This window comes from Triticum urartu, chromosome 6 (assembly GCF_003073215.2).
Source record: "Triticum urartu cultivar G1812 chromosome 6, Tu2.1, whole genome shotgun sequence".
NCBI lineage: Eukaryota > Viridiplantae > Streptophyta > Magnoliopsida > Poales > Poaceae > Triticum > Triticum urartu.
The window spans coordinates 493,950,809-493,965,045 of NC_053027.1; the positions used below are offsets into that span (position 1 = coordinate 493,950,809).

General features: G+C 50.7%; 1 protein-coding gene across 1 annotated transcript; it reads right to left on the reverse strand.

The window, feature by feature from the left end:
- Positions 1–4,760: 4,760 nt before the first annotated feature.
- On the reverse strand, positions 4,761–5,391 carry LOC125512502 (probable calcium-binding protein CML20). Its single transcript, XM_048677599.1, has one exon. It carries the CDS (start codon positions 5,370–5,372, stop codon positions 4,866–4,868), a length of 507 nt encoding a protein of 168 aa, XP_048533556.1. The 5' UTR covers positions 5,373–5,391; the 3' UTR covers positions 4,761–4,865.
- Between the last annotated feature and the right edge of the window lie 8,846 nt (positions 5,392–14,237).

Below are 14,237 nucleotides of genomic sequence, written 5' to 3' on the forward strand. Positions count from 1 at the left end.
TTCCACTAAGGCCCATATACCTCCCAGGGGGTTCCGGTAACCTCCCGGTACTCCGGTAAAATCCCGATTTCACCCGGAACACTTCCGATATCCAAACATAGGCTTCCAATATATCAATCTTTATGTCTCGACCATTTCGAGACTCCTCGTCATGTCTGTGATCACATCCGGGACTCCGAACAACCTTCGGTACATCAAAATGCATAAACTCATAATATAACTGTCATTGTAACCTTAAGCGTGCGGACCCTACGGGTTCAAGAACAATGTAGACATGACCGAGACACGTCTCCGGTCAATAACCAATAGCGGAACCTGGATGCTCATATTGGCTCCTACATATTCTACGAAGATCTTTTATCGGTCAGACCGCATAACAACATACGTTGTTCCCTTTGTCATCGGTATGTTACTTGCCCGAGATTCGATCGTCGGTATCCCATACCTAGTTCAATCTCGTTACCGGCAAGTCTCTTTACTCATTCTGTAATACATCATCCCGCAACTAACTCATTAGTTGCAATGCTTGCAAGGCTTAAGTGATGTGCATTACCGAGAGGGCCCAGAGATACCTCTCCGACAATCGGAGTGACAAATCCTAATCTCGAAATACGCCAACCCAACATGTACCTTTGGAGACACCTATAGAGCTCCTTTATAATCACCCAGTTACGTTGTGACGTTTGGTAGCACACAAAGTGTTCCTCTGGCAAACGAGAGTTGCATAATCTCATAGTCATAGGAACATGTATAAGTCATGAAGAAAGCAATACCAACATACTAAACGATCGGGTGCTAAGCTAATGGAATGGGTCATGTCAATCAGATCATTCAACTAATGATGTGATCCTGTTAATCAAATAACAACTCTTTGTCCATGGTTAGGAAACATAACCATCTTTGATTAACGAGCTAGTCAAGTAGAGGCATACTAGTGACACTCTGTTTGTCTATGTATTCACACATGTATTATGTTTCTGGTTAATACAATTCTAGCATGAATAATAAACTTTTATCATGATATAAGGAAATAAATAATAACTTTATTATTGCCTCTAGGGCATATTTCCTTCAATATGGAGTAGTTTCAATGGTGAACATCACTATGTTGATCATATCTACTATACGATTCACGCTTGACCTTTCGGCCTCCATGTTCCGAAGCCATATCTATTATATGCTAGTCTCGTCAATTTTAACCTGAGTATTCCGCGTGTGCAACTGTTTTGCACCCGTTGTATTTGAACATAGAGCCTATCACACCCGTTCATCACGTGGTGTCTAAGCACGAAGAACTTTCGCAACGGTGCATACTCAGGGAGAACACTTATACCTTGATAATTTAGTGAGAGATCATCTTATAATGCTACTGTCAATCAAAGCAAGATAAGATGCATAAAAGATAAATATCACATGCAATCAATATAAGTGATATGATATGGCCATCATCTTCTTGTGCTTGTGATCTCCATCTCCGAAGCACCGTCATGATTACCATCGTCACCGGCGCGACACCTTGATCTTCATCGTAGCATCATTGTCGTCTCGCCAATCTTATGCTTCTACGACTATCGCTACCGCTTAGTGATAAAGTAAAGCATTATAGGGCGATTGCATTGCATACAATAAAGCGACAACCATATGGCTCCTGCCAGTTGCCGATAACTCGGTTACAAAACATGATCATGTCATACAATAAAATTTAGCATCATGTCTTGACCATATCACATCATAACATGCCCTGCAAAAACAAGTTAGACGTCCTCTACTTTGTTGTTGCAAGTTTTACGTGGCTGCTACTGGGCTTAGCAAGAACCGTTCTTACCTACGCATCAAAACCACAACGATAGTTCGTCAAGTTGATGCTGTTTTAACCTTCTCAAGGACCGGGCGTAGCCACACTCGATTCAACTAAAGTTGGAGAAACTAACACCCGCCAGCCACCTGTGTGCAAAGCACGTAGGTAGAACCTATCTCGCGTAAGCGTACGCGTAATGTCGGTCCGGGCCGCTTCATCCAACAATACCGCCGAACCAAAGTATGACATGCTGGTAAGCAGTATGACTTATATCACCCACAACTCACTTGTGTTCTACTCGTGCATATGACATCTACGCATAAAACCTGGCTCGGATGCCACTGTTGGGGAACGTAGTAATTTCAAAAATTTCCTACGCACACACAGGATCATGGTGATGCATAGCAACGAGAGGGGAGAGTGTTTTCTACATACCCTTGTAGACCGTTTGCGGAAGCGTTATATCAACGCGGTTGATGTAGTCGTACGTCTTCACGATCCGACCGATCCAAGTACCGAAAACGGTCCCCAACATTGTTGATATAACGCTTGTATGTTGATTTCCTTCATTCAAGAGATCCAAATACCCTTGTATGTTGCTTTCCTCCATGGGAGATGACGTCGATGTCGGTACCGTGACAGTTTGGGTCACGAACCCAACTGTGCACGTGCCACGATCGCCCCTACACCATATCCAAGAAGGCAGAAGAGCTTCTCACCATTACTCCTTTCAGTGGGGGTATGCAGATGTTCGCGAAGTACAACAACAAGTAACCTCACTAGATGAAGCTTGGCCCGATGGTGACATGCAAATCTTTGTTCAGAAGACCTCCATGCCCATCAAGCGAGCCTGCCCAAGACAAGAAGGAGCCAAATCAAGACATTCGAAAACGACAACCACCGGCCAAGACCCGTGAACAACTTCGTTCAACAACGACCGTCCTTCGCTGGCGTACACTCAGCAAGCCTTCAACAACAAGCTACCTCCTCACCTACGCATGGTGCGGCCGTTCTGCATCCGCAGAACACATTCGCCACGCGACCAATGAGCAGGCACGTCAGGGGCTGGACAAGACGCAAGGGCTGATTCATAACCCTATCTTGTTGCATGGAGCACACCTGTACCAAGACGTGTCACGCCTCGTGAAGGTGGCACCATGATCGGTGATGACAAGACATGTGTTCGTTCCCGGAAGACAGAAGGCATTGACACTTCACCCAAGCAATAAATACACTCACCTACTTGGCAGGACCCATGATATTTCCTTAGCAACTACACCATTGTGACACCCCTTGATTGAGCTATAAAAGGAGGACCAGACATTGGAAAAGGGAGGACATAGTGAGAAGCAAGACAATTAGAACAAGATTGGACACTTGTTAGAACACCAGTAGGAGCGCACTAGGCTTCCCTATCATGGGAAGAACCTGTAGCTCTTAATCCACCCACATAAATACACAAAAAGCAGGAGTAGGGTATTACGTAACCATGCGGCACGAACATGAGCAAATCATCGTGTGCATTTTGCATACTTCAGTAGTGTAGGTTCTCACCTTCGTGCCCCATCCATGAACTAGCAAAAGAACATCACGAGTCCACGGTGTCACATGCGTGTCCTGCACATGCCCGCCGATAGGCCACAACCTGTCGGTGCCGGAGACGGAGATGAAGGGGACGAGCAGTTGACGAAAGGGAGGAGCACGGCCGGTGCCAAACATCATGATCACGCTACTATCCGTACTCTAGATCTAAGTTGTCGCCGCTACTTCGCATTCGAGAAAATCAGGAAGAAAAAAAATGTGTTAGTGCTAAAGCCTCTGCTTCTCGGATTCATGTCTTCCTAATGCGGTCGATCGTATAAGATAACTTCCTTGGAACAAGATTGATCAATATGAATATCACTAGGTGAGTTTGCATAGGGAAATCACATCGAAACATTTGGTGGAACTAAATTCCCGGATCATCCTCTCAAGTTCTAGCCAAAAACAAACTAATCCCATTACAAAGTCTCACCTTCATGTCCTATATGAGTATTGCAAAGTAGACATATCAAAGTCTCACCTTCATGTCCTATATGTCACCAAGGACCAGAGGATATTCGTCATTTGGCTTTCACTTGTGTTCGTGCACGTCAGGTTTGGAAGTCCTTGGGTTTGGATGAGATAATAGATGCAGCTATTCGCATTGATCGCTCGGGCTCAGTGGTAATGGAGGAGTTACTCAGAAATCCGGTGAAAAAATCTCCTGTCTTGGGACAACTGGGGCTCCAGGAAACGGTTGCCGCTGGCGCATGGTACATCTGGTGGGAACGCCGTGAAGCTGTAAAGGGGGTGAATGTCAAACCTGCACCAAGTTCCTCGTTTGCTATCCAAGCTATAACTTCAAATCACGCGACACGTCCAGCTGCGGTAACTTCTGAAGCTCGATGGCAACGTCCAGCTCCTGGGTCGTACAAACTGAATGTGGACGCCTCCTTCTTCGAGGACGGGAGTGGGGCTGCAGCTGTTGTTCTTCGTAATTGCCGTGGAGAAGCGATTGCCGGGGTCTCAGAGCTTATAGATAACACTCTCAGTGCACAATCAGCTGAAGCAATTGCTCTTCGCTTGGGGCTACGGCTGGTTTATGCAGTGGGGTGCAGGAATGTTAAAATAGAATCAAACTGTGAAGAACTGGTACATGCATGTAATGGAGAGATAGAAATTTGGAGCCCTTACTCAGCTACCCTTGCTGATTGTTTTCATCTCGCCCATGACATCCCGAATATTTCTTTTGCTCATTGTCCGAGAGAAGCAAACAGAGTCGCACACTTTCTAGCTAGGCGATGCTATGATTCAAAAATATGTGAAGAGTGGTTAGATTAGATGCCTTCTTTCTTATTACCTCATGTAATCTTTGATGTAACACTTTCCCAAATTGAATAAAATGCCATAAGGCTTTTCCCTCAAAAAAAAAAACTAATCCCATTACAACTTGTAACGTAAAAAACTGGTCCCACTTTACACTTGCCGGTAACTACGCGCATCGATGAACGAAGGAGAAGCATAGACAGATCGCAGTGCGAACGGATCACGCGCTCTTGGGCGCCATCATGGCCTTGAACTCGTCGAAGGAGAGGACGCCGTCGCCGTCTTGGTCAAACGCCGCGATCATCCTGGAGCACTCCTCAATCGTGTGCTTCTCCTGGCCGAGCAGCGGCTGGAGAAACGCTCGGCGCAGCTCATCGGGGGTGATCACCCCGTCGCCGTTCTCGTCAAACTTCGCGAACGCCGCCGGCAAGTCCTCCGAGCCCCCGCCCTTCAGCAGCGCCGCGAGCTCCTCGATGCTGATCAACCCGTCCCCGTCGCTGTCCGCCTGGGCGACCATCTCCTGCGCCTCCGCGTCCGTGCAGCCCCAAATCTCGCGTATCTCCGCGGCCGAGATGCGGCCGTCCCCGTCGGTGTCGTAGCGGCGGAAGATGCGGACGAGCTCCGTGTCGTGGTCGTTTGCTGCTGGAGGGGCGGTAGCCTGAGGAACCGGCGGCGGCTGCGATTTGCGGCGGAAGGGGGAAGAAGCGGCGGAGACGGCTTGACCCATGGTGATCGATCGAGCTAGGTGTGGGGTTTGGGGCTCTGGTGGATTGGGGGAGAGGGTTTAAGCCCGTCTTATATATAGGGCTCTCTCAACCGCGTGGGTTTGGGCTCGGATCGGGAGAGGCTCTTACGAGTACCAATTACTTTTGGTTTCGGCGTTAACAAAATTGGAATGAATGCGCGTTGCATGTTTGTGAACCATGGTAAATATTGTTTCCGCGTCCATCTCTGCCACAAACGCAATCCAAACAATTCCAAAAAAAAGACGCGTAGTGGATTTTTTTTGGAATATATGCAGCGTATTGATGATTGACTTTTGGAAATGATAAATCCTGAATGTTTGAATTTTAAAGCATGGCAATCCGAACATTTTTCATGACAATTTTAGTTCACGCGAGGTTGGCAGACATAACAATTTTCTGAAAAAAAAACCGAACTGGGACAAAGTTGCCATGTTTTAACAACTAAATTTGCCACCTCGGGTCAACTAAACTTGCCATGAAAAAACGTTCGGAATGACATGCTTAAATCCGGATGTTCGAGATTTATCGGGGCCCTTGATTTTACAAAGTACCGATGCTGTATGCATCACGGCTAAGAAATTCTGAAAATAATGTACTCCCTCGATAATAATTATGTAAGATGTTTTTTTATGCCCTATGCAAAACCAAAAAAAGTCTTACGTTTTGGTAACAAGGTTGTATGCTAGAAGTAGACGACGCACTTTGCCTTGCCGTTTAGTCCTTTTTCGTTGTGCATTGGGCTTTTTCTTTTCTTCTGTTATGCGTGTTATATTGTACACCCTCAAGAAATTCAGTGGGCTAACCCATCAAAATACAATCCATGGTATCCCAAAACTTCATTTTCTAAGCATAATGTTGTTTTTCAACACAAAATAATTCATTTTCATAAAAAAGGTTAAAAAATACTCCCTCCATCCCGTAATATATGAGCGTTTTTGACAGTACACTAGTGCCAAAAAATTCTCTCGTACTAGGAGTAACTTGCTTCATCACCGCTTAAAGTAACTCCACATGGTGAATAGAAATGTGCTAATTTGGCTATTGCTGTTGTTACTAAAATCATTGGCATATATTGGGTTAACACAAAAATATGTGGTGCTTGTTCTCTGTCCTTATTGAGGGGTTCCTCTTAGATCTATTATTACTTGATAGTCATGTTAAACACATAGCCAGTGCCATGAAGAACATGGTGACAACTCCATATTATTAGAGTCCGAACATAACGACCTAGTACTTATTGTCCTTGTCAAGGAACATAGACTACTAAAGAGAAGGAAAAATATAAAATCATGACATGACTCATCATTTCTTGTTTATTTAGAGCTTATGAAATAAAATACATTCAAATATAATGAATGTTGGAGAAAACAAAAGGTTGTTTATATGTTCATTTAATATGCACTATTAACTAGTATCCAATTCAACTATGTTCTTGGCACTTCAAATGCATACACATGCACATCACCAATCCTTACTGTCGGAGTGTGTTCTCCAGACACCAGGGATCAAGAATACACAGTATTTATGAGTTCGACAAGAATCAAGGACACAATGGATTTTATACAGGTTCGAGCCACCATGTTAGCGTAAAACCCTATATTCTGTTGGTATTGATATAATCCGGAGAGTACAAGTGCTCAAGTGTTACAAAGGTGGTGGTCGGGGTGTGACATGTAGTGGTCAGGGTACTAGCTAGAGTGGCCGAACACTCATAACCTTTTTCCTCCTCTTAGTTACTAGGCTTTGGTCTTGCTCATAGCTGTAGGTTGTGTAGTGGGTGTATGTTTGCTTGTCCTACTTTCGACCTTGGCCCTCCTGATGACCCACAAGTATAGGGGATCAATCATAGTCCTGTCGATAAGTAAGAGCGTCGAACCCAACCAGGAGCAGAAGGAAATGACAAGTAATTTTCAGCAAGGTATTCTCTGCAAGTACTGAAAGAACCGGTAACACATAGTTTTATAGCAAGGCAATTCATAACAAGTAGCAAGTAATAGTAGTAGCAAAGGTGCAACAAGGTGGCCAATCCTTTTGATAGCAAAGGACAAGCCGGAAAGTTCTCTTATAGTAAGCAAAGTTTTCCCGAGGACACATGGGAATTGTCATCTAGTCACGCTCATCATGTATAGTTGATTCACGTTCGTTACTTTGATAATTTGATATGTGGGTGGACCGGTGCTAGGGTGTTGTTCTTACTTTAAGAAACAACCCTCTTATGATTACCCCCTCTCGCAAGAATCCTCAACTACGAAAGAAGAATTAAGATAAATCTAATGATAGCATGAAACATATGGATCCAAATCAGCCCCTTACAGAATAACACATAAACTAGGTTTTAAACTTCTGTGACGCTCACAACTCATCATCTACTTATTACTCCCCAATGCCTTCTCTTAGGACCAAGTATGGTGGAGTGCCATGTAGTCGACGTTCACATGACACCACTAAAGAAATAACAACACACATATCATCAAAATATAGAATGGATACCAACTTCACATGATTACTTATAACAAGACTTCCCCCATGTCCTCAAGAACAAAAGTAACTACTCACAAGTCTTATTCATGTTCAATATCAGAGATGTATTGAATATGCTTAAGGATATGAACATATAATCTTCCACCAAATAAAACAACTAGCATCAACTACAAGATGTAATCAACAATACTAGCAACCACAAGTACCAATCTGAGGATTTGGGACAAAGATTTAATACAAGAGATGAACTAGGGTGAGATGACGCTAGTGAAGATGTTGATGAAGATTGGTCCTCCCATGATGAGAGGATCGTTGTTGATGTTGATGGCTTCGATTTCCCCCTCTAGGAGGGAAGTATCCCCGGCGCAATTACTCCGCTGGAGAGCAAAAGTGTTCCTGCCCAGGTCCCGCCTCGAGACGGAGGCGCTTCATCCTGAAAGTCTTCTTTTATTTTTTCTAGGGAAATTGGCTTCATATAGCAGAAGGAGGGGGCTGGAGGCCAGCTGTGGGCCCTACAAGGCATCCGGGTGCGCCTGGGGGGGGGGGTATGGCATGCCTTGATGCCTTGTGGGCAGCAGGTGGCCCTCTCTGGTATTTCGTCGTTCCAATATTGTTTATATTCAATAAAAAATCTCCGTGAAGTTTCAGGTCCTTTTGAGCTCCGTATAATAGCTATCTTTGTTGTAGCTCTTTTAGGTCCAGAATTCCAGCTGCCGGTAAATTCCCCATGTAGATCTGGCAAATGAAGAGAGAAAATGAATTAGAATTGCATCATAAAGTGAAATAATGACAAAAAACATTATAAATAATACTAGGAAAACATGATGCAAAATGGACATTGATGTCTGCTAGAACTACGTCGGTATTTCCCCAAAGAGGAAGGGATGATGCAGCACAAGAAGCAGTAGGTATTTCCCTCAGTGATGAGACCAAGGTTATCGAACCAGTAGGAGAATGTCGTGGTGGGCGCACGACAGATGCCAAGGGATGGCTAAAGATAGGAGGAGGCTCAAGGGCACTGGTGGGCTCCAGAGACGAGGTCGGCATGAGCGAGCGCGGGACGCAAGACATACCCAGGTTTAGGGCTCTCCGGAGAGATAATACCCCTAGTCCCGCCGAGTGGGGTTGATATGTATCAGTACAGAGTTGCTCCTTGAGTTGTGTCGGGGAAGAAGGAAGGCTGGCCAAGGCTTAGGCTGCTCCCTCTGTGTGTGTGTGTGTGTTCTACTGATCGGTTTCTTCACCCCCGTGCATCGAGGCCTCCTGGGGGTTTTATAGGTCAACCCCCAGGGGTATAATGGTAATGTTACAAGGCCGTGGGGCCGGGTTGTCATTGTTCGGGAAGCCGGCGCTGGGACCCGCCGGGGGTCCGGGCTCGCCGGGTTCTTCGGGCATGGGGCCCGCCGGGTACGGGGGCACTGTTGGCCATCTTGTTGATCGTCAGGGAGTGGCCGGGTTGAGTCGGCTACAGTGGTGCTCCGTCAGGTTGCCGCTTGCTGGCGTCATTAGTGATGGTGGTTGCACTATTGCCACACCGGCCCTGGTCAGCGGGTAGGTGGGGCACTGTTGCCACGCTCCGGCTGACCAGAGGCATGGGCGGGGCACTGTTGCCTCGGTCATCGGTAGGTGGAGACTCGTCCCATCGTACGGCTGGGATGGGACAGGAGCTGACCCATGGACGGGTTGAGGAACACGCCAAGGGTGGAGTTGGCTTGTTGGCGAAGTCTTGACGTGCTGGGTTCGGCTGTCTTGAGCTGGTTGTTGGGGCCGAGTCGAGGAGTTCGACCGAGTTGCAGAGTTCGGCCGGGTCGAGCGACCCGACCAAGCGTGAGCCGGTTCGAGGGGCGTTGCTGGCCCCATTGTTTTTGAGAAGGATCCGGGTTCCGTTGCCTGCCTGGGGTTCATCCCCCCGATAGTAGTCCCCGAAGCTGTGAAGGTCCACCGTCTTCAGAAGGGAGGGCCTTCGCAGTTTCCCCCCCTTGAGAAGGTGTATTTCGCGGCCGCCGGGTCCGGCAACACCCACTGTGTGCCGGCTTCCGGGAGCCAGATCGCGGCACCCCGGCAGGGGCGGGAAACCGAAGAGTCCGTCGAATCTTGGGGTCATCTTTTGAACTTCGCGCGGACGCCACGTGGCGCCCGGAAGCTGTAGAGGCCTGACAGGCCACACGCGTGATAGGACGGAGCTGTCGGATTTCGGGTTCCAGCAGACCCTTAAGGTTCGAACACTGGGGTGCGCGCGGAGATCTCTCCCCTACCGATCTACGTCCAATCTCCTCGCGTGATCTAAGCTCGAACAACACAAAGGACACGAGGTTTATACTGATTCGGGCCACTGTTGTGGTGTAATACCCTACTCCAGTGTGTGGTGTGGTGGATTGCCTCAGGGGCTGATGATGAACAGTACAAGGGAAGAACAGCCTCGCGAGAGGTGTTCTTGAGCTGGTGCGATGAATTGCTTGGATAAGTTCGGTAGCCTCCCTCTCTCTCTGCTAGGGCTCTATCAGATTTCTAGATGTCTAGGTGTGTCGATCCCCCATGACTCTCTTTCTCTAGATGTCTCGATGTCTCACCATCACTTGATGTCTCTCCCTTTTTCTCTCTCTTTTTCTCTCTGCGGTGGCTAGCTCTATTTATAGAGGCCTTGGGCCTCTCCCCAAATAATGAGCGGGAAGGGCGCCAACAATTGGCCATTTTGAAGGGGAACATCTAGTACAAGTTATCCTGACCAAAGGTGGTCTTCGGCTACCAAAAGCACTGGTGGTGACGCTGTCTTGGGCTCCACGGTGACCTCCGTCCTGCCGCTCTGTTGGTCTTGCTCTCGTTGCACCGGAATGGTAACCTTTGCCCGATGCCTTGGCCTGTGCTTGCCCCCTTTGCACCAAAGGGGAAACAAGGACACTGCGCAGGCCGGCGCCTGCCTGGTCTCGATCGTCATGGCTTGCGTCACGAGCTCCTCGCGAGGTACCCCTGCCTTGATCTCTCCGCCTCCTCGCTAGCCTGCCTGATGAGACTGCCCCTGAGGAAGCTTCCTGTCGTCCGCCCCACGAGGCTTGGCCCCTCGCGAGGGTCTTGAGCTTGAGCCGATGAAGATGGGCCGTGCTGGGCCCCCACTTGGGCCACGCCGCAGGCCGCAGGCAGGCAAGTCTGGGGACCTCGTTCCCAGAACGCCGATAGTAGCCCCCGAGCCCAAGGCGCGCCCGGGCTTGGCCTGGCAGGGAAGCAAAGAGGCAAGCGCGAAGTGCCGCGGGCCCCAATAGCCTGCAGCCTAGGGCGCCGCGTGGTGATTGATTGGTCGTGGGCGTCTGCGCTTCCCCACGATTCCTCGGTGACCGCACGACTTGACAAGTCCCTGCATGCAGAGAAACTGGTCATGATTACATGCGATCATGGTGCTCGGCGGTTGGCCTCCTCCGGCTATAAGTACGGGGCTGCGCGAGCCCCTTCAGTCCATCCCTTGCTACTGCACCTTTCCTTCTTCTTCCTTGTTCTTGCTTCTCCTTACGTCAATGGCACAAATCTGCCGGTTTTCTGCAGAAGAGAAGGGAAAGGCCCCCCGAGAGGGTCCTGACCCACTTCCGCCGAAGAAGCGGCTGGTCCTCTGCCACCGAGATGAGGGTGCTCAGCAGGAGGCACCGAGGCCCTGGTATGAGCGGCCGTCTCCTGGGTATCCGCTACCCTTGTACGCCCGCGTCGTGGGTCCTGGGGGAGAAGGCGTCGAGCGACACCGATGGTGCCGCCGTCGACGCCGGCGAGTCACAATGGTGCGTGTAGTTCCTCCTGGAGTCCACGCCGAGCGCTCCTCTTGCGAGCTCGTGCTCCACGCCGCCATGCCTCCGAGCTCTTGGATTCGCCTTCCTCCCTCCTTCGCCTTTGAGATGCCGCCGAGTGGGGCTCTGGAGCTATGGCTGCAGCACGCCGACTACAGTACCCTTGCGACCGGAGCGGAGGTCGCGGTCGTCGCTCCGGGCAAGGTCTTCATGACCCGGGGCTGGGGCGAAATCGCCCGGGTCTGCCGGACGGTAGGTGCCCTCATAATTCATCTTGAATATGACGGCGCCTCCCTGATGTTCTTCAAGGTCTTTGATGCTGAAGGACGCCGGCTGGAGTGCTGCCCCAGGGAGAGCGGCAGGGGCAACGAACCGGCGAGGACCTGGCCCGCCCATCGGCCCTCCAGCAGCTCCTCAGGCAGCAGCGGAGGAGCTGGGGAATCCAGCGGCTCCCCCGAGCTCCTCGTGACTCCGGAGACGAGCGATGATAGCTACGAGCCCCCGAGCTCGCGCCGTGCTCGGAGCGGGGCAGCTGCGTCCAACCGCCGACGCCATTGATCTGGATGGGGTTGGCGCCGGTGTTGGGCAGCCCACTATTGATGATGGCGTCCCTTGTGGAGGTGCGGGCGATTAGCGTTCCTTAGGATTAGTACTTCTGTTCCCTGCGAGGAATCGAAGCAACACCCCGTGGGGGCATGTAAGGCGTCTGCCATGTCTTTTGTGAACATTATATCTTAATATGAATCAATGCAAGGTGCTTGTCCTGTCTCGGCTCGGCTCCCCCTTTCTATCCTCACGAGGACTTGGCGCTCTACGCTGACAGGTCCCAGTCCCCAGGCAGGCTTCAGCCGTCGCTGGTATGCCAGGTCGCGATGCCGTGGTCAAGGCCAGGAGGTGAGCGGCCCGAGGTCCGGTAAGAGCCCCCGAGTCGCGATGCTCGGGAGGTCCCCTTTAGCGCTCAAGCAGCCCTCGTTGGGCGAGAAAGGAAGGCAACATCGCCATGACAGAGCCGCACTGGGCGAGGGTTTGGCGCTGCGTTGATCCAACTCCTGTAAGGGCGTGACTTATCTCTTGAGTTTGGTGTAGTTCCTCGATGAAGCGCCCGACCCGAGTGGTGGCAGCTGAGGCGCTGCTGGGTTAGGTCCTCGCGAGCTTCTTCCCACTTCCCCGCATTTTCCTTAATGCTCTACATCCTCAGGTCCCGGCCCTCGAGCGAGCTCAGCCGCCGCTGGTATGACAGGTCGCGATGCCGTGGGTCAAGGCCAGTGGGTGAGGGATGGAGAGCCAGTAGGAGCCCATGAGTCGCGATGCTCAGGCGCCCCCCTTTTAACATGCAAGCGGTCCGTGCTGGAGAGAGGGAGAGACAGCTCGCGACGTCCCCAGCATTGCTCCTGGAGTAGGTCCTGCACACCAATCATGAAGAGAAGCAAGACCTGTCGTTACGGTTGCCAGCTTACCTTTGGTCGCTTAGGGGAAGTGATTGGGGCACTGAGGGCCTATTGAGGTGGCGCCTTGCGGGGCTGCCGCGGCCAGAGTTCGACCACTCAGGTTTATCGGCGTTGCAGGGACGGACCCGTGCACAAATGCCGTGCCAGAGCGAGCGGCTCCATTGGTAGGCGTCAATCGAGCAGGCGATTAGGTCAGGTATGTTAAGCACGTAGGAGGAAATTCATTTAAATAGACGCGAGAAAAGCAAACGCCGCCGGGCCAGGCCCGAGCAGCTCGGGGATGATGCAGCCCGAGGGGCGCCCCAACAAGGTAAGTAAAGAGCATAAGCAAAACGGATACATGCCGCAGGGACGGACCCACGCGACCTGGGAATGATGCAGCTCTGTGGGCGCTCCCAGCTAAAAACGGAACTTAGAAAGATGTCACCTGGTGTCGTTGAAGATGAAGTGATGCTGAAGAAGCGGGCGATGCACGATGAAGACGTCGACCCTCACGGGTCCCCAGGCCCAGGAGCCTCAGGAGGCTCCGGGGGCGCAGGTGGGTCTCCGAGGGCCATCTCCATCTCCGCCAGGACCGCATGATGCCTGACCTCCTGAGCCTCCAGAATGCTCCTCAGCAAGCGCTGATGAGCGGCGACCGCGTTCGGTAGGCTGAAAGGCATGCGAACGTAGCTGTGAGGTGGACCCCGCAACGTCCCACGCGCGAAGGCCAGAGGCGCTCCTGAGACGCGGCTCGGTTGAGCCCTGACACATTGATGTAGACGCGCAGCCCACCATCCTCGCCTGGATGTGGGGCTACGGTGGGCAAACGGCGGCTGCCGTGCATGACTCTCGACTCCTGTAGCTCCTGGGTGTTTCTTGCGATGAACTCCTAAGGGTTTGGTCTTCCTTGCCTTGTACCTTCCTGAGGGAAACGTGCCTGGAAGCACCCCTCCAAGTGGTGCCCGAGCGCCTCCCTTGCGACCTTGGCAAAGTCGGTGGCTCTCTAAGAAAGAGCCCCCGAGCCCTACCTGAGGAGGGCGCCGGGCGCGCCTTCCTATGCGAGAGAGGGTGGCGCTCCCTGATTGGGCGCAGATCCTGACGCAACACCTCCGGAGGCGCCTGCCTCCTTATGGCTTAGGCCAGGCGAAACCTTCTTCTTCTTAAGGGT

Excerpts from the sequence above, each read along its gene's own strand:
- LOC125512502 (XM_048677599.1), bottom strand. The coding sequence starts at position 5,372 with ATGGGTCAAGCCGTCTCCGCCGCTTCTTCCCCCTTCCGCCGCAAATCG.